Source organism: Alternaria ventricosa, assembly GCF_023758065.1.
Source record: "Alternaria ventricosa strain BMP 2768 chromosome Unknown scaffold_1, whole genome shotgun sequence".
NCBI lineage: Eukaryota > Fungi > Ascomycota > Dothideomycetes > Pleosporales > Pleosporaceae > Alternaria > Alternaria ventricosa.
In genome coordinates, this window is record NW_026055681.1 from 611,296 (window position 1) to 638,139 (window position 26,844).

The 26,844-nt window shown below is 52.7% G+C and overlaps 10 protein-coding genes across 10 annotated transcripts; 4 read left to right on the top strand and 6 right to left on the bottom strand.

Moving 5' to 3' along the window:
* Positions 1 to 475: 475 nt before the first annotated feature.
* On the bottom strand, positions 476 to 1,727 carry J4E93_000190 (uncharacterized protein; the record flags this gene model as incomplete). Its single annotated transcript, XM_049338153.1, has 2 exons — positions 476 to 1,641; positions 1,694 to 1,727. The coding sequence occupies 2 exons, from the start codon at positions 1,725 to 1,727 to the stop codon at positions 476 to 478; spliced, it is 1,200 nt and encodes a 399-aa protein (XP_049204038.1).
* Positions 1,728 to 3,884: 2,157 nt separating this feature from the next.
* J4E93_000191 (uncharacterized protein) lies at positions 3,885 to 5,523 on the top strand (the record flags this gene model as incomplete). Its single annotated transcript, XM_049338154.1, has 3 exons — positions 3,885 to 4,293; positions 4,441 to 4,560; positions 4,613 to 5,523. The coding sequence occupies 3 exons, from the start codon at positions 3,885 to 3,887 to the stop codon at positions 5,521 to 5,523; spliced, it is 1,440 nt and encodes a 479-aa protein (XP_049204039.1).
* Positions 5,524 to 8,298: 2,775 nt separating this feature from the next.
* On the bottom strand, positions 8,299 to 10,060 carry J4E93_000192 (uncharacterized protein; the record flags this gene model as incomplete). The annotated part of the gene is made up of 2 exons (XM_049338155.1): positions 8,299 to 8,784; positions 8,831 to 10,060. 2 exons carry the CDS (start codon positions 10,058 to 10,060, stop codon positions 8,299 to 8,301), a joined length of 1,716 nt encoding a protein of 571 aa, XP_049204040.1.
* Positions 10,061 to 10,743: 683 nt separating this feature from the next.
* On the top strand, positions 10,744 to 11,267 carry J4E93_000193 (uncharacterized protein; the record flags this gene model as incomplete). The annotated part of the gene is made up of 3 exons (XM_049338156.1): positions 10,744 to 10,746; positions 10,793 to 11,177; positions 11,239 to 11,267. The coding sequence occupies 3 exons, from the start codon at positions 10,744 to 10,746 to the stop codon at positions 11,265 to 11,267; spliced, it is 417 nt and encodes a 138-aa protein (XP_049204041.1).
* An 806-nt stretch (positions 11,268 to 12,073) lies between these two features.
* J4E93_000194 (uncharacterized protein) lies at positions 12,074 to 14,184 on the top strand (the record flags this gene model as incomplete). The annotated part of the gene is made up of 3 exons (XM_049338157.1): positions 12,074 to 13,041; positions 13,135 to 13,834; positions 13,918 to 14,184. The coding sequence occupies 3 exons, from the start codon at positions 12,074 to 12,076 to the stop codon at positions 14,182 to 14,184; spliced, it is 1,935 nt and encodes a 644-aa protein (XP_049204042.1).
* Positions 14,185 to 15,387: 1,203 nt separating this feature from the next.
* On the bottom strand, positions 15,388 to 17,847 carry J4E93_000195 (uncharacterized protein; the record flags this gene model as incomplete). Its single annotated transcript, XM_049338158.1, has 4 exons — positions 15,388 to 16,617; positions 16,668 to 17,099; positions 17,148 to 17,448; positions 17,501 to 17,847. The coding sequence occupies 4 exons, from the start codon at positions 17,845 to 17,847 to the stop codon at positions 15,388 to 15,390; spliced, it is 2,310 nt and encodes a 769-aa protein (XP_049204043.1).
* Positions 17,848 to 19,095: 1,248 nt separating this feature from the next.
* On the bottom strand, positions 19,096 to 20,283 carry J4E93_000196 (uncharacterized protein; the record flags this gene model as incomplete). Its single annotated transcript, XM_049338159.1, has 2 exons — positions 19,096 to 19,889; positions 19,956 to 20,283. The coding sequence occupies 2 exons, from the start codon at positions 20,281 to 20,283 to the stop codon at positions 19,096 to 19,098; spliced, it is 1,122 nt and encodes a 373-aa protein (XP_049204044.1).
* A 761-nt stretch (positions 20,284 to 21,044) lies between these two features.
* On the bottom strand, positions 21,045 to 22,334 carry J4E93_000197 (uncharacterized protein; the record flags this gene model as incomplete). Its single annotated transcript, XM_049338160.1, has 1 exon — positions 21,045 to 22,334. One exon carries the CDS (start codon positions 22,332 to 22,334, stop codon positions 21,045 to 21,047), a length of 1,290 nt encoding a protein of 429 aa, XP_049204045.1.
* Positions 22,335 to 22,990: 656 nt separating this feature from the next.
* On the bottom strand, positions 22,991 to 23,339 carry J4E93_000198 (uncharacterized protein; the record flags this gene model as incomplete). The annotated part of the gene is made up of 2 exons (XM_049338161.1): positions 22,991 to 23,161; positions 23,217 to 23,339. 2 exons carry the CDS (start codon positions 23,337 to 23,339, stop codon positions 22,991 to 22,993), a joined length of 294 nt encoding a protein of 97 aa, XP_049204046.1.
* A 1,657-nt stretch (positions 23,340 to 24,996) lies between these two features.
* On the top strand, positions 24,997 to 26,342 carry J4E93_000199 (uncharacterized protein; the record flags this gene model as incomplete). Its single annotated transcript, XM_049338162.1, has 6 exons — positions 24,997 to 25,027; positions 25,076 to 25,095; positions 25,148 to 25,234; positions 25,281 to 25,376; positions 25,429 to 26,056; positions 26,113 to 26,342. 6 exons carry the CDS (start codon positions 24,997 to 24,999, stop codon positions 26,340 to 26,342), a joined length of 1,092 nt encoding a protein of 363 aa, XP_049204047.1.
* Positions 26,343 to 26,844: the final 502 nt, after the last annotated feature.

A 26,844-nucleotide genomic window follows, 5' to 3' on the forward strand; every position in this document is an offset into this window, starting at 1 on the left:
CTCAAGATCCTATGGTCGTATGTGAAGGAATTGCAAACAAAAGTGGCATATGACCGCAACGCGGTCATGTTCACTCATGGAAGCCACTACCGTAGAATCTATGCGTTTCTACTAGCTCTCCCTTCACAAGGACACTACATTAATCTTTATCAATTTGCGCTACCAGTATAGGCCACTTCTCTTTACTGTCTATCCATCACCACGGCACGGAGCGTCAAGATACTCTTGTCGTGCAGTTCTCGCTCATGCTGTCCTTGATATAGATTACCACACTCGGCTTAAACACGAGACCTTTGGTCTGCAAAGGCATGTTAGGCACCGTTGTACATGGAGGATTTTCATTAGAAAAATGGCTTGTATGCTCTATTCAGACTCACAAGAGATCATTCATCACAGCTTTTCGAACGGGCATGTCATGCTTTCATTCAATCTTCATAGACTCGTTCTCCCAACGTAGCCTACATTCAATATGCGTTTAGTCTCCACCATCGCCTGCACTACTATTATGTCTACCATGTCCGGCCTCACCCATCTCAGCGCGATCCTCACTCGTTGTCCGACGGCGAGCACCGGCACTGACTGAGTGACCCGGCTTTGGATGCTCGTGGTGGTCAACCAAAGGGAAGTGCAGACCAGGCTTGCTCGCTAACGCATCCCTAATCTCGTCTACACTTTTCGCCGCCCATCCTGCACTTCCCAGAGTACTCAAGGGATAGAGAAGCTGATTGTCCGGGTGCATTACTACTTCCTCAATGCTCGGAGCCGATTTGCTCATGATGATATCGATGTCCTTCCTGATTTGTAGGCAGAATGCGTCCAGGGGCAAGTCGTTCACATCGTTACCGAACGGGTTCTCGATTTCGCGGCCAATAAGCGCAATGCCCAGGATGATGTAGGCTGCAAAGACGCTCGCTGGGATTGTAATGTACCCCAAGAGCTTGTATAGCTGGAATGGTAGGAGGAGGATATAAACCCAGGTAATCTGACTAATAGCGATACTGTATGCGAGAGGTAGCGGTGTCGACAAAATGCGCTCAGTACCCGCGAGCACATCGTTGAAGGTGGTGAGTGCATTGAGGGATTGCGTCTGGTAGATGGAAACTTTGAAGGTTCCGTTGTCATAGATTGACTTCATGTAGACGCTCAGATGGTTGAGAATCTCCAGAGGAAGGTTGCCAAGGGGGGCACGAGAGCGTTTCAGCAGCTTGCGCGGGTTCGATTCAGCCATTGGCAGCCCAAGGAACTGTCCTGCCGTCTTGAAGATGCTTGGCTTCTTGTGCGCGTCTGGCTGGTCGGCGTCGCGCGCAAAGGTGTCCAGGTGACCGACCAGGTGCTTCAAGTCGTCGTAATGCATGTGAGGCTCAAATCGCAGCTTGTGCTTGAGTGCGACCGCGTACGCAGTGATCAAGTTCAGGCAGTTGATCTTGGCGAGAAGGTCTTGTTTGCCGAGCGCGGCGTCCTTCTCGTGACGTTCGTCGACGTGTATCCAGATGAGGCGAGCAAGATTTTGGGACGCGAAAGTGAGTTGTGCCCAGTATTTGCGGCCATCATTGTAGCGCTCGTAGGCGGTGGAACTTCTGAAGCTCAATGCGAGACCGACGACGAAACCAAGTACTGTAAGCAAAAGCTGGTTAACGCTGACTGGAAGTGGTCAATACATGTTGGATGTCAACAGAATAAGAGTTTAGCGTACGGTCGTGTACGAACTTCGATATTAGAGTAATCATGCTTGACCAGCCGGCTACAAAGAGCAAGGGTAGTACCATTTCAGGTGTTACACTGCCATGAACGCGGAGAAATACAGGCCACTGCAGAGGTAGAGGTACGAAGTCAGTATATGTCTCACATACACTTCGTACAGTCCGAACTTACCTTCGAGTGATGATCAAGATCGCGCGGTCCAATCTAGTTAGCATTAGTGACTGTGCGAGTCGTTATAGAGAAAAACTTGCGAAGTAGTCGTCGAAGTCTTTATCGCTGTCTTGCTTCTTCAGTGGCGGCCGTGTCGACGCGCCATGGGTGTCATTCGACACATTTGCCGTGCTTTGCATCTTCTCCGCCATCAAAACGTATCGTCAACTGCGAGAAGGAAAGGTCTGGAGATTGAGCTTCGTCACTCCCTGATGTCAGGTTTTAGGCACGCGAGCACCTTATACCGTGTCGCGTGCCCCTATTCTTAACTCTCTCTTCTGCGTCATATCGGCCAATAAAAGTCTGTAGCCCAGACCTGGCGTTTGAGAAACCCTTGGAAGGCGCTGCGTGTCTAATGAAACAGTGATGGCGATGCTGTAAAAGGCAAGGCTACGATAGGCGACTCCAATCGAATGCATACCCGTGGCGGGAGTGGTACCTTGGTAGAGCGTAGCCTCCGACTCACATACCGCTCCGCTTGGCAGGGTCCCTTTGCGGGCTTACTGAATATGTAATACGGAATGAGAAGCGATGATGGGTTGTCGCTGTAGGTTGCTCTCCCATGGTGCGACTCTGAGTTACAATCTGTCCAACATCGCGTCCAATGCGAGGCTACTGTACGTCAAAGCTGTCACAATCCTCTAGCTTTGCATGCGCCGTCTGGTGGTTTCTGGCTTTGAAGTTCGGTGTTATTCACCAGGTAATGAGCGCGTAGATTGGATCGCCGGCTAAGACAAACTGTAATTCGCCTAGAATTCAAGCCTCAGCTGGTCGAGATCTTGTTCAGCGGCTTGGCAGCGTTGGCACTGGCGGCGCTAGTAGGCCTCCCTCCTGAGTTTGAACCGCGACCTAGGTGAATTCTAACTAGGTCTTAGCCGTGTCGTCTGCGCGACGGCCTGAAGAAACTCCAAAACTTTCACTCAGCCTGCAGATGTCTCTAATATCGGCCATGTTGAGTCCACTGTGCCTTGAAGAGATCTTCAGTTGAGTACAATCTCAACAACCAGCCCGAGCCAGGACCAGACCGCAGTCTGAGTCAAAGGCGTACTCTATTCTTTCAAACACACATTGATATTACCACTCGAAACCCAACAGACACCTGGTCTATTCTTTCAAAGAGATCTTCGGAGTCTGGCGTACTACGGATACAAACTCAGACACCTTCGGGGCCTTGGCTTCTTGCTACTATGCCGTCTGGTATCACATCCAAATCCAAGGACTGTAGACCAACACTACTTCAGTATCGGCAAACACCGTCTCTTTTCGCATCTGTGGCCTATGTGCTGAATGAATCAATGTTTGGAAAGGGGAGATGCATGTGCGCATCTGGTAGGATCATTGGCATGTGCAGCTTGATTCCGACAGGCTCCTCCTCTTCTTCATCCTCGTTTCCTTCCCATTAAATACCCGCGCATCTATGAGTTCGCAGTAGTCATATCTCAGAAAGCCTACCACACCATTCTGCAAGATCCATGGATGGTTTTGCATTCTTCTATTGCTTCCTGATAATGCGTCCACGCGGTGAACAATTGCTGTGCATCAGTCGCATCGTCTAGGGTAGGACGGTCTTCTTCGACTGTAAGTGCGAGCGATTGTATGAGATGGCCCGATTCTGGGCGGCGCAGCTCGTTCTTGACACACTCGATCAAATCATCGTTGAATGTATTCCAGGCATCGTCGCTACGACAGTCGCCGCGGTGGATGACGACCCCTCACTTGGGGTGATGGAGAATTTATCTAAGAATTCGAAGAGAGGTTTTTGCGTTCCTCTTGGCGTGTTCCGAAGTTCTAGTCTGTGGGCTACTTCATGAGTGAGCTGGGATGCATTGGCAGTCAGTTGGTGTCTATAATCGTGGGCAATGCTGAGGGCGCGAGTCAGGCTGATCACATGACGCCGCGACTTCTTTTTGTCCCGCTCGTGCAGTGCCGACATCCCACTCGCGACAACGCGCCAGCGATGCGCCCCACCCTCCATGTCCCTCTCCAAGCATGCGAAGACGTACTTGGCGAACCAGTCGAAGTACAGACACTTCAACGCGTTTAATTCCCTCGTCGAAGCGTCCGTCCTCCAAAGCAGCGATGCCACCAAATCCCGTACCGTCGGCCGCCAACCCAACAGCGTCACCGATAAGCCAATCGCAATAAAAGACAACATCTGCACGAAGAACTTAAAGACTACTGCTTCCTCCAGGATTCTCAAAGACTTTAGCAGCCCATATGACGCCACGGTGGTGAGGCTACTGCAAGATGAAGGTGCTGTGGTGGTAGGCAAGACGAACATGGACGAATTCGGCATGGGATCGCACTCGACACACTCACACTCTGGATCAGTGAAGATGCAGAGATACAAAGGAGAGGATGCAAGTGCGGGTGGAAGCTCAGGTGGAAGCGCGCTTGCTGTCGCGTCGTCGCAATGTTGGGCGTAAGTGTTTGACAGCCGACGAGGACGGAGTATGTGTGCTGAGACGAGCAGCGCGTTAGGTACCGATACTGGGGGGTCGGTACGGCTTCCTGCTGCATATACCGGAGTCATTGGGTTCAAGCCGAGCTACGGACTGCTGTCGAGATGGGGTGTAATTGCTTATGCAAACTCTCTGGATACTGTCGGGATCTTTGGCAAGAACGTGGCGAGTGTGAAGAGCATATTCTGTGAGTCTATGGAGATGTGGAAAATCATTTCGACATATCTGACTGAGTGCAGCCAAGGTCAACATCCACGATGCGCAGGATCCGACGTCCGTTCCCAACACAACCCGAGCAAAATTCCGTACAGGAAAACGACCAGCTTCGTTGAAGATAGGCATTCCTCTTGATTACAACATCGACACATTGCAGCCCGCTGTTCGAAAGGCGTGGCTTGACCAGCTCAGACATCTGTGGAATGCTGGTCATACTTTGCACCCTATCCGGTTACCCACAACGCAACAAGCACTATCAGCCTACTACGTCCTTGCGCCAGCCGAGGCATCGAGCAACCTCGCAAAGTACGACGGCGTGCGTTTCGGAAGTAGAGCTGAGGGCATCGACGGTACACCAGATAGTGTGCTCTTTGCTAAAACCCGGGGTCAAGGTTTCGGTCCGGAGGTTCAGCGGCGTATACTCCTTGGAGCCTTTTCACTAAGTGCCCAGGCTATCGACAACTACTTCATACAAGCACAAAAGATTCGGAGGCTCGTACAACAAGACTTCAACAGGGTGTTTGCCAGTCCAAACCCGTTGCTCGATGCCGAAGAAACCGTGGCAGAAACAGAAGGAGTGGACGTGATCATATGCCCCACAGCTCCATCAACGGCACCGTCTTTGGCTGAAGTCGAGAATCAGGATCCGGTGCACTCATACATGAACGATGTCTTTACCGTACCAGCTAGTCTTGCCGGGCTGCCAGCAATCACTCTTCCCACATTTACTCCTTACGAGGAAAAGAGCCAGAGTTCGACGGTTCCGGTTTCATTCTTCAACACTGTAGGACTGCAGATCATTGGTCAATACGGAGACGATGACCTCGTTCTGTATACTGCAGAACAGTTGGAGATGTTCAGAAGTACTCCGCAGCCCAATTGCAGACCGGAAATAACCGCATGGGATCGTGTGTATGACGAAGGCCGGATATAGAAGGCAAATCAATCAGTCAGCCGCAAGAGGGTGAATGAGTTGCCGAGATGCATGTGATTGTCAAAGATGTAAAAGCATATGCTCTGATACGTTCACTGCCCAGTCACCACCAGTGTGTCTAATACGTAAGATCTCTTTTCTCTCTGGAGATGCCATGTCAAAAGACAGAGACCATTTTTTCCATCGAGATCCTCAAAAGTGCCACTCACTCACTCAATCACTATTGGGACTCCCAACTACAGCTCGATATTACGTACGCTCTCGCCTCACTCCAAAGCCAACACATGCCTTATCCACCTCACTTACGCCGTCAATACCAGAAGTCCCGCGCTCAACATGAGCGTCACCTTCCTTGTGCGGTCCTTTGAGGATGTCAAGTCCGAACGTGTCAAGGGGCGCGGTCGATGTACCGCTGGCCAGACTACCATATCAGTGTATGGGCTTGGTGACAAGACATGTGGAGCCGTCCTCTGCGTGGAGGTTTGCTAGAAGATCCTAGTCACCTGGTATGTGCAACAAAGTCTGAGCGAACCGCGGCTGCCGCTCTTATGTTGATATGTTATCGCTTTCCAAGAGTTGTTGGCACCGAGTGGGTGTTTGGTATGGAGTCCACTGGTGTTAGGGGGATGACATACTTAGCAGCTACAACTCACCATGTACCGCGGCAGCCGCCATCAGCTCACACGCCAAGGGATTGGAAATTACGTCATATTTGGGGAGTGGCTAACTGTTTAGACGCTGTTGAGTGTAGTCAAAAGATACATCTGATGATGTACCATGTCACTTGTCGTTTTCCAGGGCCCCAAGGTTTGCCTAGGTACCTAGTTAATGTGAAATGCGAGGCTTCTCCCCACGTGTTGCCCACTAGCTGCATCATAGCTCCACTGACGGACCGTCGCGATTGGCTTCTCGGCCATACTACATTGAGCGCTACCCAGCGATGCATCATCAGATCACGCGCTTGAACTTGGTGTAGATCTAGATCCTCGACTTCGGTCGCGCGTCCTTCCAGGCACATTCACATGCATCCAGACGACAGCAAAGATTCCACTGAAACAAGACACAGTTATGACCTCGCTATGCGAGTTGTATGTACCATGGTAGGATTCACATCAGCATACTGCGAACTGCCAAGTCCGCAATCAGATAGTGCCCAGAAGCGGGGAATGCGTATGCAGTGCCACCACTTGATTCCGATGCAACCAGTGGACGTTTGAGACGTAAGCACCGGATTAGGGGTCACCAACATCATCCCACGTTGGTGGTGCTGTGCCCGTGCCGTCCCATGGCTCTCAAGGCTCCAGAGCGACGGGTCGTACCTAGGTACAAGCGATCTGCATGATGTCTTACACGTGCAGTGCGTCAACTCAAGCGCTAGAATACGGTGAGGAAGTCAAGGCCGAGGCGTCCTCTTTGTCAGTGGTCAGGCTACAGTTTCGAGCAGAGCGAAGGTGCCGTGGAGCCCGATGCACTGATACGGTTGCAGCGGCAAGTGACTCCATAGCCAATACCATCGAGAGATGCTCGTATCAGCCTGACGGCTGACGATGGCTCCTCTGCAACCGGCCCGGTTGAGTATACCGGTAACTGCGGCATATATGCGAGAGGCAGCCTAGAGCGGTACGTCTCAGCACCTAGCACACCCAGTGGGTGAGCTATCCAGCCATTCACCGGTGTTTCTCGACCAACCACATGTTCTCCCATCGAAGTTGTCTGTTGTGTATGGTGGGAGACGAGCGTGGCGTACGCTTAACCGCGGGAATTCGGAGGACGGTGGCTCTGATGGGGCGGTTAGCAGGTCGATATGTCACTCTCCATCGGACCCCACCGCCTCGCGCATGACCATTTCGAGTGACAGGGTCTCCACCGCAGCGTGGGTAGGGAGTCGTTACCAAGTCGCGAGCTGGTGGCCAGGTGCTCTATATAAGTGTCTGCCCTCAGCACCTTGATGGCTCATCACGCTCCAACACTTCTCCAATCCAACCAACCAAACAATCCAACAACCCAACCAACCAATCAAAATGGCTCCCTGGTACGTCTTGGGACCGACTTTGGTGTTTGACACACGCTGGTGTGTTGCTGCTTCAGGGCTAGCGCCAGCACCGTGATGGACACTCTACTGGGAACATGGAGGGGCTCTGGCTAACAAACGAACAGCAACTGCTCCTCCTGCAAGTGCGCTGGTGACTGCTCCAGCTGCGGATGCGGATCCTGCTCCGTAAGTACATCTCGAGATATAGCGACGCGGTGTCTACCTTTCGGTCTCGAACGGCACTAACAACCCGAATAGCACTAAGCGTCAAGCTACCCTGAGCCTCGGAACTCTTCCAGCAACACTTCCATCGAGCGACTCGGAGATGGAACAATGAACACTGTTGGAAATCGGGGTGAACTGCCAATACCAAGGGTCACGACTGCTGGGAATTATTAGATGAGATATGATCATGAAATAAGGACACTCACTTGAAAACCATGTTTCTCTCCGTGCTGTGAACATGTCAATGGATCTGCTTGATTTCTGAACTTACCTACTGCGGATGAAGCATCGATATTGACGCACCACAACAACACACGAGAGACAGGCTATGCGATGAAAGGGGAACACTCCAGCAATCTGTCGACCATGCTCTCCCCGGTCATGCTTTTGGCTAGCACATGTATCGCTTTAATCGGTGTTTGGTACATCACTTGACTGAAATCGAGTAGGTTCGTATCAGGGAGGAATGTAAAAACTGTGTTCATACAACAAGGCAATCATCAAGCGCTCCAACTACTTCAGATATCGAGATGTTGACGAATGTCATCACCAAGCCTCCACTCCTCATCCTTCGCCATACGATCGAGAGGACTTTGCATGTCGTCCTCGTCACTTCTACGTGTACCACTCGTACCCGTATCGCTGACGACTGTCACGCCACTCACACTACCGCTTGTACTCTTGCTCCGCCTCTTCTTGAACCAACCCCGTTTGCTCTTTGTGCTCGCCGCATCCGTATCCGACGTTATCGATGCGGCATACTCGCGCCCATCACCCTCGACTAGAGTAGGGTCTGTACTGGATGCTACACTGAGATTGGAGGAGAGCTTTGTGAGTTGATTAGGGTCAAGGTCTCCAGAATTATCGATTGGGCCAGGTTTAGGCGTGGGCATAGGCGTTGTATCTGTAGACGATGTCGACTCGACGAGCTCGGCGTCGCGATACCATTTTCGACGGCGGGTATAACGCCCCCAACCATCTTGACCTCTTCGTCCGTCCCTCCACTGTTGAAGTTAGTATAGGAACATTGTACCAAATTACTCTACTTACTTTATTGTCGTAGTATATCCACGCCGAATCCTCCTTGGACGCGCCTTTATCAGCCTTGCTGTCTTTCTCCGCGCCTTCAACCTTCCATTCACTGCCATGCACCCACCGCCATCTCGACTGACCTCCTTCAACTTCAGGTAGTTCGAACTGTTCTTTAGGTGGAACCGGGTTCAGGTGCTCATCCGTCCAAGACGCTCGCTCGTAAGCAAGCATAGAGGATGTCCATCCGATACCTAGCCATCTTCGCTGGTTCTCATAGATGGAGAAGGTGAAGCGTACGCCTGTAGATTCGGGCCGACGCTTAGCCGCCAATGAAGCTGCAACCTCCTGCGTGCTCTTCTTTCGAGGTGGCAGAGGAGGCGCACCCTTCCTATCTACTGACACGATTTCGCCAAAGTCTAGTCCAGTTATAAAGGCGCAGGTACGTCGGACTGTTCTTGATCTCCACAGGAGGGTTCGGGTTACGCGGGCTGGCCGTGAATGCCAGCTCAGCATCACTGTGCCCACCGCTAGTACCACTCGCTTCGTAGTCAGGATATAGAACGGCGGTAGCGTGAGTGCTATCCATAGCGGCAACACGAAAAGGATTCGGATAAACAATACAGTGAGCGCCGGACGTGTAGTAGCCGAGGTCGCAGTCCTCTGCGTGGATAAGAAGTCTGTGAGGCGTAGAAAGGGATCTAGTAGGATGTTGCAGCGCGAAGTGAAGAGCTTCAGACTGTCCACAATCTCTTCCAGGCTTTTGTGATGCTTGATGTTGGTGTCCGACTCGACGCGCTTGTGCGCCTTCTGTCCCTTCTCGCCTGTCCACCCGGTCGACGATAGTGGAGAATACCTTCGCGTGTACATGCCCAGTATCAGCCCAGACACGACGATAATGGGCCCTGCGTATCTTGTCACGGCATCACCGTACATGACAACGGCCCAGAAGCTTGCGACCAGGAGAAAGCTCTCCCATGGGTCTCCGGTCGTCCATGTCACCAGCCCAGCAAACTTGTTCAGAGGTAGTATGAAGGGGTGCGAATAAGCGAGCACGCGAGTGATCTGTGGTGGTGTAGCCGCAAGCAGGGGCGACTTCTGGTGCACGAGTATGGCGGAGCGCAGTTTTGTTTGCGGTGTCGTCTGGCCTAGGTTGGCGGGAGAGAAGCTGGCATACGTCGGGTTGGAATTCGAATCACCGGTTGGCGGCGGGGACGACGCATCGTTGCTGGACCTTGAAGGGGTGGACATGTGCTGTATCCAGGGTGTGTCTATGTGGGCATGAGCATGTTGTTTGCGCAACTCGGTTTTACTTGAATGTGGTTGCAAGTTTGGAAGTTACCAACCTAGTGCTGCCATGCATGGGGTTGTGCGTCATCGCCTGGCTGAGCAGTGGAGGCTGAGTGCCGCGCTCTTGTCAAGCCACGCTCAGTGATTGTACCGGAAGGAAGCCTGCAGCGATGCACAACTGAAGCTCGAGAGATGTTGGAAACTGTCATGCAAAGTCGCCCATGACGTTGTCGCCGGGAGTGATGCGGGGATCTTTGAGCATGTGAATGTCTTAGTCCGAGGGCGACTTGCGGAAGCCTCATGGTGCCTCCCCGGCGCCAATACCCAGAAGCACTCTGAAGGAGGGGCGCGCAAGGGATGCAGCGCCGTAATCTTCATGTTTGACCAGACTGCACGACTATAGCCATCGTCAAGCGCGCAGAGATGCTTGTGAAGATCGCAGTTTGCGATCGTGCTGTGATTGGCTGAGATCACGTGCCAGGTGCGGAGGCAGGCCGAGAGCGCGGAAGGCGACCCAGAATTTTTGGAGATGCCCTCATTGCCAACAGCACCCATCCGCCCAAGACAGACAGGCGTGGCTCTCGCATAGGATTCGACGGGAATAGCAGATTACACAGACTCTCCTTGCCTCGTCACCTCTTACAATGGTATGTTCCTACTCGCTGTCACACCGTCTGCAACTAACACGTACAGGCCCATCGCATAATAACACAAGTCGTCTTCTCTGGCGCTCGAATAATAGGTCGCGCCGTCTCCGAATCGTATCGTCAAGCCGCCGCGTCGCAGAAATATGCAGCCGCCAGCCAAGGTGGAGGAGGCAGCGGTGGCGCCTTCTCGTCTTCGAACATCACCATGGACGAAGCCTGCCAGATCCTGAACGTGGGCCCCGGGAAGATGGGAAACATTGAAATAGAGGCTGTCACGGAGCGATTTAAGAGGCTGTTCGACCTGAACGATCCGAAGAAGGGCGGAAGTTTCTATCTGCAAAGCAAAATATTGAGGGCACGAGAGAGGATAGAGAGAGAGGTGCAGGGACATCAACGGGTGGCGGAGCGCGAAAAGGAATTAAGGGAAGGGTGTAAGTACCCATGCACGCACCGCATGTGAGACACATACTGACATGGTGCACTTACATCTAGTCAAGCCCAAGTTTACGAAAGAAGATTGAGGTCGCTCTACATGGACCAATCTAGCTTGGCCGCGGTTCCTTTCGGTCACTCGACCTCGAGGGCGAGACATACAAATTGGACTATGTTCCTGACGAACTACACGGAGCGATGAAGGGAGAACCTGTTGCATTTTGGGCGTTGGGCATAGCGTTTGAGCCTTCTATGTTCTATGGGCACAGTAAGCGATGGCGCTTCGTCATCGAGAGTGTGGTTGGATGGGCATAAGCATGCTTCGGTCTCACTCCACTCTCTTGATTCTTACATTTCTTCGCGTGTTCAATACTGTATCATCACATGTAACGATGTCGTATCCATCAATCGAAGAATACCCCACGGAAACGTTGATTTTGATCACCATTTCGCAGCAGCAGCTGGCACAGCAGGAAGCTGTCAGGGATCAGAACCTATCTGAGTGCCTAGGTGTGGGATATCTTCATCGTGCGCATACCGTCTGATGTGTAGCTTCACAAGCTTTGAGCAAGTGTCAGACATGACTGGATGTACATCTCATCCAACATTGCAACAGCGGGGGGCGTTAGACTCCAGCAACAGTAACGCATTTCGTCCTGTTTGCTCCAAGCACTGACCAATTCAAGTTGCAGTGAACACGGGGTCCCGGTCGCGGGCACCCCACAAATTCACTGGGTCGCGCTAAGGTCTTGGCTTACTCGCATTGTGCTTGGACAAATCTTTCGCGCCTGAGACCTTTATCCCTCCGCAACCCACCGCTATCAGCACCCACCCACAACAACCACTCATCAATTGCGCGCGACAAACCCTCCTCACACTACAAACGCGACACGCCATGGGAGACTCATATCGTCCGTCGCGACCTGCGCGCGACCGCCCGCGACCACTTGCAGACCGCATGACGTTCACTGGTGGTGATGGCGACAACTACCGACCAGGCGGTGCGCGCAACGGCAATCAGTCCCAGTTCACTTTCGAGTCTAGTCATCCCGCTCCCCGCTTTCCGCCTGCTAGCGATTGCAATGTGCCGCGGGGTCCTTCCGGTTCTGCATCATCAAGAAGGCGCGGTCGTGGTGGGGCCTCGCGAGGCTCGTCTCGCGCCGACGGCAGGAACAACACAAACGGATACCGTAGGGGTGGTTTCAAGAAAGCTGCCCCACACGAGCGCGCCCTTCTGACCCATCGCGACGGCGGTAGTCCGGAACGCGCTCTAGGTGTTGCCGACGGCTCCAACCGGTTCCACAACCCAGATGACATTTCCGACGACGAAGAGGCAGATATGCAGGTAGAGAGCGCAGATTCTGCCGATGAAGATGGTGACGGCGACGCTCGCGAGCCCAAGGCAGCCCGAACGCAAACCAAACGTGCTGATGGCGACTCTGTTCCTAAATGGTCCAATCCCGATCCGTACACCGCCTTGCCGCCTCCCGATGAGACCACGGGGAAGAGAACTGACTTTGTCAAACTGATCCGGAAGGCCAAGAACCAGGAAGCCGAGAAGGCCGCCGGACACAATTCAGTTGTTGCCAATGACGATTTCATCTCGTTTGGTGACGAGGATGATGGTCGCGACGCTGTTCAAGGCTCCTTGAGCGAGTTCGCGCACATTGACAGCATTGTTGATAGGCAGCAGGCTGCTGTAGCTGAACATCGGGCACCTCGTCCTGCGAGAAACAACAACAAACGCAAAGCCAATTTGAGTGGTATCGTCGACGAATGGCTACCCGTTCCTACCGTCAACCCAACGCCGTGGCTTCCCTCACGCGACCCGTATGCGCATCTCGCTAGCGAACCTGAGAAATGGTAAGTTCTCTTTATTCCCGCGACTGCATCTGTGGCAGTTATGCAATAGGCAGTCTGCCCTGCAACGCGATTATTGGACTAATACTGTGACAGGCTTCATAACGAGATACTCGACTTCTATGACTTCGTCGCACCAAAGCCCTTCGAGCACGAACAACGTAACCGGCTAGTCAACCGCGTTAACAGCGCTATGGGACAACGCAGGTTCCCTCAAGAAAATGGACGCATCTTGTGTTTCGGCTCCTTCCCTGCGGGTCTTTACTTGCCCACGGCCGACATGGATCTGGTATATGTCTCGGATAGGCACTACAATGGTGGAGAACCCGTTGTCGACATGTCTGCGAGGGGGGCCAATAAGAGTCTGCTCTACAAGGCAGCCAGAAGGCTCAAAGACACAAGGTTGGCGGCCAACAACAATGCACTGGTCATCCCTGCGCGCGTTCCCATCATCAAGTTCGAAGACGAGCTCACCAAGCTTCAAGTTGACATCTCGTTCGAGAATTTGAGCGGAGTGCAAGCACAAGCGACATTTGCACAGTGGAAGCAGCAGTACCCCGACATGATATACATGGTGGCACTCATGAAGCAGTTCCTCGTCATGCATGGCTTGAATGAAGTTCACACTGGCGGGATTGGAGGGTACAGTATCATTTGCTTGATCGTCAGCTACATTCAGCATTCCCCTAAACCGGACAACCTCGGAGAATGTTTCCTAGGATTCCTCAAGTACTACGGTGACTTTGATCTATCCCGCAAACGCATCCAGATGCATCCTCCTGCTATCATTGAAAAGGTAAGTCTTCCCATGTCGCTGTGGAATGAGCAGAGGCCTCCGGCTGCTTTTCCCACTTTCGTTTGCATAGCTAACAGAAGCAGACGAATTATGGTATCGATGGCCGCCCAGAAAAATATGACGGCCTCTCCATCCAGGATCCTAATCGCCCAGAGAACAATATTTCCGGTGGATCCCACAAGGTTCAGGTTGCCTTTGACGCCTTCAAAGAAGCGTACTTTACCCTCAGCGACCGTATGAAGGCCGCTCGCTCTGGGCAAAATATCGGACCCAGCATTCTCGAATGCGTATTCGGTGGCAACTACGAGACATACACCAAGCAGCGAGCCCACATGAGAAGCCTCAAGTGAGCTACGCTATACTGCATTTATTCGGGTTCCGGAGACTCTTCTGTGCGAAGCTTGGACGAAGGCTTTGTCCTATCCATTAGCTTCTTTGGGATTCCATCGTTCCTTTTGCATTGAACTTACCTCCTCTGCAGCCAGAATCGGACCAGGACAGTCATTGATAAGAAGATCGTGAGGCCCAAACATGGATTGACGACTGGGCAAAATGCCACGAAGAAAATGGTTCAGGCGCAACGGAATGGAACGACGATTGTGGTCTGACGGGCCACAACAGTTTCAAATGCCAGACAGGTGTGGTATGAGGCGGTGTTGTGGCTAGGCGAGTACGAACGCTCCGGCAGGTCCACTCACCATGCGGACAGATTAGGGCGGCATGATTGTTTCCACCATTGCGCGATACCCAGAGCAATCCACGGCGCTATGGGAGTTTGACAGCTATAGACGTACAACACCCGGATGGATGCCTCATCGACCGGAACAGGCCTCGCACCACCATGTTGATCCCACCAGACCTCGACGCGGCGACACGAGTCCTCCCCGCCACCGATGTTGTCTTCTGTCCGGTTTTAATTGATCGGGAGCGACACGAGATGTCTAATCTCTATACGTTTCTACAACCTCTGTTTCTTAGTATTGTAGATGCCCCATGATAAAATCCTTTTTTTTTTTTCGCTGTTCTCCTGCTCGCTCTTCGGAGCACCTAGATGATACTAACGATACGCTTCATGCGTGCAGTCATACCTAGCCCTGCTACTGCGAGGCGAGTCCGAAGCCTGGCCTGATGCAAGGACGTCGCATTGCGGCTTTCTACGTCAGTCCTCTCTTCAGAAATGTCGCCAGCAACGGGACGTCTTTTCTCATTGAGTAGCAGGCTTTATGCATGCGCTCGAGGAAGAAAGACTGGCCTGTTTGAGCAGAAGCAAAATCATGTATAAGCTTCAGCAGCCTCAATGGTCGTTTCACTCGAGTAGAGCTGGTCTGCTTGAAAATGAGCAGGGTTAGAAGAATTGGACAGCGGATTATAACAAGATCAAGATCGTTGCCAGCAAGATTGATAAGCTATCAAAGCAGACACTTTCAAAGGCAGAAGTACTCCAAATAGCGCCAGGCTAATAATGCTCGAGTTATAACATAGGAGACCCACCGTCTCCGACTCCATCAGACGCTCATCACAGCCTACGACATGACTGCATCTGCTACCATGCTCTACAACTCCTTCTTCGTCTCCATGATGGTCTCGTTCTGCGCCCTGCTGATGAGGTCCTTCGCAACCGCCGCGCTCTCCCTCCAGCTCCTCTGGCGCTGCCAGAATCTGATCTCGGCAGTACTGTCCCTGAGACTGCCCTGTCTAGCTTCTTCTTCGAGACTTTTCCTAGTAATCTCGCCACCCTTCTCAGTCAACCTGGGCATGTTCTGCAGCTGGCTGAGGTTCTCCTCAAAGTATTGCTTGCGTACCAGGAAGCGTTCACGGCGTTCCTTCTGTAGGCCAGGAGAATCGAGTCTGGATAATACCTCCCGAACGCCCCAGCGGAAGAGGATGAAGAGGTGCTCGGAGAAGAAGACAGTTAGGAGGAGGGCCCATAGCTGAATGTTGGAAGGACTGCCGCTGGGTCCAGTGCGGTCGTTCCAGAACATGTAGACGAGAGCGGATGTAGTGAGGCTGCCCATCCAAGTGAGGAAGGAGAGTGAGTCCAGCCAGGGGCCGATGGTATCAGCACGCCATGGGGTCGGGCGTCGCATCTCAACGCAGATCTTCATGGCATCGGCACGAAGCTCGATCCAGTCGTTGATGAGGAAGGAAACAGCGGTAAGAGGCCAAACCACGGAGAAGAGCGAAAGGTAGCCAAATTGCACGACCATCTCACGAAGGTCGGCGGTAACATCGTAGACGTCGAGTTCAGCCTCCTTACGGACACGATCAAGGAAGGCAGCGTCCTCAGCTGGGTCATTTTCGGTAGTGGCTGGAGTGGAACCACCGTTCTTCGCAGCCCTGTCAGACTGCATTTCCTTGTACTTAGCAAGACCACGACGCTTGAGGTAAGGAACGATAAGCTCCATGCCAAGGTTGACGACCTGGGCGGTGACTGTGAAGTATATGACTTGCTTACGAAGACGGTCGGGGTTGATGCTCCAGCTGGAGCTTGTCGAGTTGAGGTGTAGCTGCTTCTCATCTTCGGCGAAGGGTCGCACAGCAACATTGAAAATGTCAAGGTAGGGTACAATGACCTTGCCAAAGGGTACGTAGACGAAGGCAGTCAGGAAGATTCCCAAGTATGACATGATGAAGTTCATGACAAAGATCTTCTGAGTCAAAGCTTTTTCGTAGGCACCCGCGGTCTCGTAATTCTCGAACTGGGTGAGGCGTGTAGCGGCTTGCGTTAGGAGGGTGTTCAGAACAGGGTTGACGGTCGTGAGGATGCCAGTGGGAATGAATACCTGGCAGAAGTTAGTTGAGTTATGCGATGTAGGTATAGAGTAATGCTCACGAGAACGCTCTTGAGTGGCCCATTGTAGACCTCAGAGATGAAGACCTCAATGCCAAAGCAGGTCGCAATGACAGCTCCGAGTGAACAAGCCGCGATGATAGCGAACGGAATCTGCAGCAACTGCCTCTGGAAGCGCTTGGATGCCGGGAAGAAGCCAACCTGCTCGCCAGTGACCGGGTCGGTGATGGTCTTTTCCGGTGCAAAGTCCTTCTTCCTGACATCGATCTTGGAGACACCCTTGACGCCCCAGCGAACGCTCAGGTCCACCTCCTGTTGTTTCCAGTATTCGGTGAAGACGGTGCACCAGAGGGCGCTCGCGAGGCCGTAGATGGGCGAAAAGGAGCCGAAGAAGAGCCAGGAGAAGAAACCGAAGCCGGCAGCGGGGATGAGGAAGGTGAAGTAGGACTGTGTGAAGGCGAAATAGAAGGCAATCTGGGCAGGTTAGCTTATAGCTTCAGGGTTGATGTTGTGGAGACTTGCCTTCTCTCCCAGACGGTTCCTGATATCATCCAAGTCCTCGGTAGTCAGGAAGTACTGCGAGGTCCACTTCTTGATCCAGTCCTTGTTGTAGGCGTGGTCGTGCAGCGCAAAGACGGATTCGACGTTCTCCCACTCTCCCTCCTTGGGTGTGATGCCAGCGCCGCCTTCCGACGGGGGGTTGGTAATGAGCTGGTATATTATACGCAGCCTCTCGGCCTCGTAGAGGGGCTCTGCTTCGAGCGATTCGCGCGTAACCTTTTCGGGGGCAGCCGTTCGGACACCGTGGATCCAGTCGCGGACTCTGTGTGCGGTTTAGCCACGGTCCTTGCCAGACGCAGTAGAGGCTTGCATACCTGGACCTGTATACCTCGCCGAACAGGTGCTCGTCGGAAGCGACCCTCACGAAGAGCAGGATTGAGTGCGACTCGCCATTGCGCACCTCCGTCTGCAGCCCGACGTTTGCGAGCGCCTCACAAAGCTTCTCGAACTGCGCAATGGCCTTTGTCTTGTCCGTCTTCGCAAAGCGATAGCTGATCACGTAGTCGACGTTCAGGTTGCTCTGCAGCGCCTGTGATTTGGCCATGTCCGACGACGTGCCCGAGGTCAGCAGGGCGATTTTGATGCGGTAGATGGACCAGGAGAGGTGGGTGAAGTAAGGGATGACAGCGTTGGTGCTCGTCCCCTCTTTCTGGGTCGACATGCCCAGGAAAGTTGTAAATGGGGGTTGGCCAAGCTACCGGAAGCCAAAACGTCATCGTCGCCTGCATCCCCGCCCGCCTACGCCATCCCTGCACCACATCACTCAATCTTGCACCACACATAACCAAACAAGATCTCTGCCCATGCGACCACGTATGTCATGCTGCAGCTCCGCATTCCTTGGACTGGGAAAATTGTATACTGTGTTCTTTGTAAAGATATGGTGAACTGGCTGCTGTCCCTTTCCGCGAGGCCATGTTTGCTGCCTTGAGTATTTGTATGAGAAGTACACCTCTCGATGCCTCGCTTGACTCTAAGCCGCTATTCAGGGATATGATTGGAGTGTGCTCGGTCTTTGTATTGCGTACCCGCAGCAATGGCACTGAGGACGGCGTCTGATAGTCAAATTGCCCTCAACTAAACGATCTGTCGGATTGACGCCCTTTGAACTACCCGGTGATCCCTTGCATGAACAGCGACATTAAAGCAGATGCCAGTACTCCTATCCAAAAAAAAAGAGGCGATTCGTGGACGAATGAGACAGTCAACCACTTGACCGGGTGGGCGTATTCTATGGTGTTTGGAGCTTTTTGCATAACACTGCATGCACTACTTTCGACCACCAGCCGCATACGCCCACGCTGATATGCAAGGCCGGTGTTCGTGTTTGCTTGTGGGAGGTCCCCGCTGCAACGGGCAGATATAGGCGAGTCTGCCTTGTGAGGCAGCCTTGGGCAAACTTCAGGCTTTCAGGCACTCACGCACGGAATTTACCCCTCCTTCGTGGGACGACGTTCACAAAGAGGGGTATTCTGGAAATTTGCTCTGTTGTAGAATTACTAGGTGTATTTGCTCAGAAACCAGTGAGTGAAACTACTGTCGTTACCAGTCATAAACGTATGGAGAAGAGTGAAAAAGGAACAAGAAATGTCCAGCTATCACCGGCCCAAGAGGTCTATGGCTGAACTTGGAGAACTGCATGCAAATATCCACCCAACCGCTTTATCCAATATAGAGCCACGCAGAACAGGGGGTATCATCGTGCGTATGCAGAAGCGACCCGTAAAATAAGGATATCGAACCACCAACGCCCATGATGACACCACCTCCCAAAGCATACAGATAGGACCGCCCAATCAACTCCCGAAATCGTATCGATAAACCTATCAAATTGATGGATTACGACGACCCCATTGACTGGTCCACCCGTGAAGCACACTGCGCCTTCGTAGAAACTAGCCGCGCCCAGCTATTTTTGATGTATTCCCTTAGAAGTATAGTCCCATCGGCGATTGATAGCTCCCATAGTGGCCTTGAGTATTCCTGTGCCGGTGAGCTCAGCGTTCCCGTCACCAGTGAAAGGCACCGTGTCGACGATGTCCCGAGGAACTCCCAAGCCCTGGCTCTGCGCTATTTTGATCAGGCCATCATCGAGTTGCATGAGATGCTCCCTCGCACCAGGTTCCTTGCCAACCTGGAAAAATTGGATGCCAAGTTGGTGTGGTTTTGCATCCTCATGGTCGAGCTTCCTGGCGGCGTTGATGATGGGAGTTTCAAGATCATCAGATGGCACACCATCAGTGATGATGATGATGTTCATGGGCTTGATACTATTGTCGAGCATGAATCGCTCGAGATAGGACTTGAGAATCTTGTTCAGGCGCTGACCGGTCGGTGTTGCACCCCTGGGACGCACTGTCTGAAAGATCTCGATGACGGTACTCGCCGATGTGACGTTCTTGTAAATGCTAGAATCGGGGTGGTTGAGGAAGTAGATGTCGATTCCGTCTGCATCACGCTTGGTGCAGATCGGTGCAATCACTTCAAGAGCCTTGCCAGTCTCCTTCCAAGAGCGGCCGGCCATGGATCCAGAATCATCGATGAGAAAGACTGTATCGAAGGTTCGAAGGAAGTCATAGGGATCGTCTTCTTCGATATCGGTAGTCGGCGCTGGATATACTGCGGGTGCATTCTGAGCTGGGCCTGGTGTATACGCCGGCGGGGCATCGCGGTTAGAACTAAAGGGATTCATGCTTGAGCTGTCTGGCAAAAGGTCAGCTTCAGGAAGAGCAATCGTAAAGTGTATGTATTATGTGGGGTAGTGCTTACTGGGCCTTCGTGTAGCAGGTGACGCCGAGTCAAACGGGCCAGGGTATGAGAACGGTGCAAGGCCACTGTCGCGGGATGCAGAGTTTCTCTTGTTCACCGGTGCACCTGTAGGCGCATTACCAAGCATCTGTCCAGCGCCTTCTGTGTCCCGTGGACTATAGCTATTGGTCGACTTGGAAGACTTGCGGGTCGAAAAGGTCTTCTTCAATTTATCAAACATACTTCCAGACTTTGGCGATAATGGGTAGTGTTGAATGCAGGGAGTGACAGCGTAGGACAGAGAGTTGGCGTTGTCGAAATACTGAACGGTGGAAAGTGAGACAGACATTGGAGCAGTGGCCAACGTGCAAGTGAGTCAGAGCAAATGGTAAGGACAGGTGAAAGCTGGTTTGCGCAGGTTACCAGTGTCCTTATGGAAGGGACGTGTTGTTCCATGGTTCAGGTGAATCTATATACTCTTCACAACCCACGATGCGAAAAGTGTATATGCGCCTTGTGTGTGCCTTACGATCGGCCTTGGCCATCGATGGATTAGGAATGGAAGGAATATCGGGTAATCGCGACCAGAAGCTGTGCTGTGCAGAAAAAAACTCAGGCTGATTGCTCAGCCACCACGGGTCCGAGGGTAGGCCCAATCACGCCTCTTGCATAGCCGAGCCAGCCTTTCACGAGTCGGCTCACAAGCATTTACCGTTCAAAGAACGAACCACGAGTAAAAGACTTGAGAATTTAAAGGTGCAATGAACCATTGCACTTAGTCCAAAGAACATGCGTCACAAGGGTGCAGGCACTGACTGGGTTAACAAAGCGGGTTAGACTTTCCCTATCCAGCGCCTCAAACGGGAGTATCCTTCCTTCCTTCCAGGATCTCGCGTGTTATTGAGGTCTCAAGGCAGACACAAAACCTCATGTTCCTCTAGCTTTGCGATCCCTAGATTCTAGGCGGCGCCTACAATATCGCCCGGCTACGGCACGGGATTCCTAGCAAAGATCCTGTCCTAGCGTCGAACACATGATCGAGGCGTTTTGAGACCATAGCTGTATGAGGCTCAAAGGCCTCAAAAGCTGCCTTGATGGTGTATCGTCTTGTTAATACACGTCCCTCGCTGTCCAGTCACGCTCCACAGCCATGAAAAGATCTCTGACCGCCACATGCCTGCTGAGACAGCTACTTGGTGTCTTCTGATGACTCTTACGCGCGACGGCAGTAGTAAGCGCCCGATTACCCGTTAAAGACTTTGGGTGAGCCCACATGACCGGTCGCTTGGCTAGCTGCCAGGCATACTCACTGCGGTGGTTGTTCCAACATTCCGCGCAGATTCCAATGTCGAGACTACCTGTATCGAGGCTGAGCTGATTTTGTATAAGGTCAAGAAGTGGGAGTATGCGTCCGCGCAGTCCGCAATGTCCGTGATTGCTATCGACCTGGTAATTGGAACACTGGCGAAGTGATGACAGAAGTCGATCGATGTCTCCAAGGTAGTACGTCGGCTCTGTATTATCGTAGATTTTGCCTTGCAACCGTACAGTATCGATCTTGGAGAAGAAGCGAATCATCTCTCCTAGCTGAAACGAGTCGCATTGTAGCGATGTATCGTACCAGAGCTTGCATTGGCGTTCGCCAGACGTGTACAGCTTGAGGAAGTGGGCCTGTACAGAGTTGATGGTCTCCAGTATGTACTCTCGTCTCTGTATCAGCTCGTCTTCGACACCGTTTGGTATGTCCCACCACAAGGCTTTTGTGTGATCCTCCTCTGTTCCCGGTCGCCACTGGACCGAGTCGCGCATGATCAGATGCTTCGAATACCGCGTTACCCACGATGGATGATCGAAGAGGAGACCGACGAAGAGCTTCTGCCGTATCCTTTCTTCCGTTTGCGTTGGGGCTGGCTTGCCTCTCGACTTGGCATCGATGAGCTGCAGGTATTTTTTCCTTTGTATATGCTTCGACAAGCCCGCAACAGCATCGAATCGGTCGGCTACGACGGCGAGATTGGCGAGGTTGGCTATGGGTGGGTTCGTGACGGCAAGATCGAGGCCATGGATGGCGCGGAGGAAGTCTGCAACCAGGTTGCGGATCGAAGAGGCTTTGGCAACGGCTACACGACCGACGTTGACGATGGCTATGTGAGGAAGCACGTGGGCAGGCGCATCTGCAATCTTGCTATAGCTACTCAAGGCAAGTGCTTCCAAAGCGGCTGTCAGCCGCTGCCCTTCGTTGAAGCGGTCACTCAGCAGATTCTCAAAGTACCGCGAGTTCTGCTGCAGGGTCTTGGAGTCTACGCGATACGAGAAGCGCTGTCCGCCCTCTTCCTGGGCGACATCGAGGATGAGGTCGCCATCCGCCGCGATGACTAACGCATCCTCGTCGTCCGACATGTTGTGGGATTGGTGCTGTGAGTTCTCAAGGCAGATTTCGTCATGGGTAGGGCCAGAACATTATGGCTCGATGGGCTGGCAATTCGCTTTCCGTGTGTTGGGTGAGGAAGAAATTGGGAGAGAGTGAGGTCACAGCCCGCCCGCAGCTGGAGGCTGAGCGGCGGCCGCTGCGAAACCAGCCAATGAGCGGACGCTTGCCAGCTACGCCCAGTGGCGTTGGGCCGACAGCTAGGCGGCCTCTACACCACTTCACACCGCAAGCAGACCATCGTCATCCATCGCCCTTTGCACTGCCGCTGCTTAGCTAGAGTCTCTAAGCAGGCTGTTCTCTCGTTTTGTCGCGAGAGCTCTGGAGCACGTGACCTACATCCTATGAGGTAAGATGTAATCACACTATCAATCATCATCGAGGCAAACTTGTAGTCAAAAGAAGTGTTGATTTGAGCAACGTAACAACTCCACGCTGAATGCATATGCCGGGTATCCTATGCGAAATGGCCACTGATCTGACGCCCCCAAACCCATTACAAAAGAGATAGTAGCATGAGGAATACACCCCAGCCACACTGAGACCCAGTAACCGAAATCATGGCCCAACTGCCTCCGCGACGTGGTTGACCTTCGTGTATTGGCAGCGGCCAGCCACTTGTGCTTGTCTAGCACTTTCGGGAAGGAAGCTTCATCCTCATCCACTCATCGCCGACAATGGCATGACCCACGCGGGACTCAAAGAACAGACGTTGCTTCTGCGCGCGTTGGACGTAGGTAAGACGACGCCTGTGTACCCTGCCCTTTTTGTCGCGTGTGTATTCGTACTTTTCTTCTCCCTGTACAGTCGTTAGTATGACGTTGTATCAAGACAAAGATTAGAGGGACACTTACGATAAGGGCCCAGAGGGACTGCTCTTCCGGGTTCATGTTGCAGTGGTAGGCTGGCTTGGGAAGGGGCTTCTCGCCGCTGAGCCGGCTGTAGATGCTGTCGACACTGGAGCGGACGGACAACATGGTGAAGTGTGTAGTGGCTTTGAAGTGGGTCTCGAAGTGGTGGCTGGAACGCTCGCCGCGGACGGCTTGGGTGTACGTTACCGGACGAGCTCGAGGTCGTGGTTGTAGTTGAGGTATACAGGAGTGTGAAGTTGCAAAGGCATGAAGGAGGGACGGGTGAGTAGTTTTATGCGGGTGAGATTGTGCTGCACAGTGTTTGCAGCGCGAACCGTAGTTCGCTACGTTTGTTGAAAAAAAGCGGTGATTTTAATCGCGCAAATCGGTAAGCGGTACCGGCTTTGTGAGGACCGTGGACCACACGATGCAGCCAACACATGCGCAAGGGATTCGTGTGGATTATATGTGAGCCGGCCAGCAGTGGAACGGAAACAGGTAAGCCTGGGGGCATCATGGGACACCCACGGGGTTCCCAGGTTAGTATGGCGCCAACCGCGATACGCGGGCAGTGAGATGTTCCAAGCCGCATGCCCAGCGCGGCCAGTCCAAAACGCATCTCCAACACTTTGACCTAACCCAACCACGAAGCTGCCGATCGAGTACAGATTGCACAACCAGCGGCCAGAGATTGCATCACAATAGTGCGCTTATCTTGGCGCGTCCCGCTACGCAACGTCGTTGCGCGGCGCCCAGAAACGCGGAGGCTTGTCGCGAAAAAGCGGCGGGCTACGACGACTTATATAGAGGACCGCGCACTGAATGTGAGGCGCAAGAGAGGATCTTCATGTCCAAGACTCTTGGCTGTGATCTACAGGTGAGGATGCGTGTAACGTGGAGCCAGATCGGGGCTTGGAGCTTGCGTGTGGGAGAGAGATCTGCGGAGGCTGGCGCACGAAAGGTTAGAACGGAGCGCCATCCCGCGTTCATCACAGAGCCTCCACGACGCATCAGTTCGGCCTGCGGCCTCTTCCATCACCCTTTACCCCACGGAGTCATTGGTTCTAACTGGTATGGGATGATGGTTTAAACCTTACTGTCCCAATTCAACGTGTCGCTTACCCGAACAATCAACTCCTAATCTCCCAGTCCTGCAGCGTCCAAAAGTAACCTCTCCCAAGATTGCATGGCACGTCGTGATCGGCTTCTGGCTGTCACACGCGGCTTCCAAAGGTTGGCGCTGATGCTTCGTGGTGACAAGGAGTGATGTGACGGCAAGTGTTGACCCCTATCATATGCTTCCTTGCACTGCTGTACCTGGAGAACCATAGGGGCAAGCGCACTGCAAATCAATAGCTCTTGGCACTCTTAATCAACTAAGAGGCGATAGTCGTTATACACACACTCGCTGGAAACGTCGCAAGCATCGAGAATATGCCCTTCCCCTCTTCTACCTTGGTGTCCTGTACATGCGCTGTTCGTATAACACATGGAAAGTCACGACTAGGTACAGATTGACTTCTCAATCACCGGAACCGCTTGCGACATCGGAGTCCTTGCAAACGGGCTGAGAAGAGCATTCACTGTCCATGTTGCTGAAGCGTCAGGGCGTTGTAAATAATAGGCAGTCGTAGAGCGATGCTCGGCACAGGGCGGCCGACGTCGGAGGGGTTGCGATAGCGGGGCAGGGAATACTACTTCGTGGGGTAGCTTCACGAATCTTTGGCAAATCCTCGCGAGCGCGCAACCCCCTTTGTTGGATTCCAAGCATACTCAACTCATCATGACTGCCCACAATATTGTTGTCCTTGCCGGTAAGCCATATTTCCAAGTCCGTACAGCTGTGCGCTAATTCCATATAGGTGACGGTGTCGGCCCAGAGGTAACAGCAGCCTTCGCACTTTCCCAATGCGCCTACTGACGCACGCATCTAGGTCGTCGCCGAGGCGATGAAGATCCTCAAAGTCATCCAAAAACATACCGACAACACCTTCAACTTCAAAGAGCACCTTTTTGGAGGAGTAAGTTTCAAGCTATGACGTAGGGGACTTGTCTTACGAGTTCTAGTGTTCGATAGATGCACACAACAATCCTCTCACGGATGAAGCCCTCGAAGCTGCAAAGTCGGCCGACGCCATCATCCTCGGTGCTGTCGGCGGGCCGGTACGACCCTACAACTCCACACTCACCCGACGCCATCTGACAACTTGTATAGAAATGGGGAACCGGCAAGGTGCGCCCTGAGCAGGGAATCTTGAAACTACGCAAAGAACTCGGTACCTTCGGAAACCTGCGGCCGTGTTTCTTCGCCTCCGACTCGCTCATCGACGGCTCACCCCTAAAAGCCGACAACGTTCGTGGCGTAAAGTTCAACATCATCCGCGAGTTGACTGGCGGTATATACTTTGGCGAGCGAAAAGAGGATGAGGGTGATGGCAAAGCCATGGACACAGAGCCTTATAGCGTCGAGGAGATTGAGCGCGTCGTACGGTTAGCGGGTAGTCTCGCGTCTGTCGAGGAACCGCCCGTCCCGGTATGGAGTCTGGACAAGGCAAACGTTCTGGCGACATCGAGATTATGGCGGAAAACCTTTGAGCGCATCATGAAGGAAGAGTACCCACAACTCGAGTCCGGAACCCACCTCATCGACTCGGCGGCTATGCTTATGATCAAGAACCCAAGGGCACTGAATGGTGTCGTGGTAACGAGCAACTTGTTCGGCGACATCATCAGCGACGAAGCCAGTGTCATCCCTGGAAGTCTTGGTCTGCTGCCGAGTGCCAGCTTAGGTGGCATTCCAGACGGCAAGACCAAGCTTAACGGAATCTACGAGCCTATCCACGGTACGTTTTTTTTTTGTTGGCGCGCCGCTGCATCTACGCTTGCTTACAATCAATAGGTTCCGCACCCGATATCGCCGGCAAAGGCGTCGTCAACCCTATCGCAATGATCCTGTCCCTCAGCATGATGTTCAAGTACTCTTTATGTCAACCAGAACTTGCGCTGAAGATCGATGAGGCCACCAAGATTGCCATTGACAACGGCATCCGAACACGCGATATCGGCGGAAAGTCAAGTACGAGCGAAGTCGGTGATGCGATCGCTGCGGAGCTGGAGAAACTTCTTTAGAAGTAGATTGGCCGCGAACAATATACCTCAATAAGCGTTAAGCGTGGATAACAAATCAGTGCATACGACCTCAACTAGCAACACGGAGAGGAGACACATCTCGCTTCAATTCGGAGTGTTCTCATTCCATCCAGCTCATTGATGTGCATCAGGATAACAAGATCGTTGTTCGTGGAAGACATGTCGTTGTCGGCACACAAGAAGGGATTGCCGATTACGTCCTTAGCGACGGCTTACTATTTATAGGGTATCAGAGCATAAGTCGACGTTCATTAGCCGGCAAATCAACGTTGTGAAGCTGCAGGGCACATTGAAGTAAGTTCAACGTCGAGAAAAGGTGATTGTATACCAGTGTTACCACCTGTCAATCTTATCTTGTTCTATTGACTTGCCAAAATCGATCTTCCAAGCAGCAGTACCGAAGCAATACGCCCAGTGGTACGATATACGTCATCTCTCAAACGTTCGATATGAACGGATTACCAGCTGAGAAGATGGATGC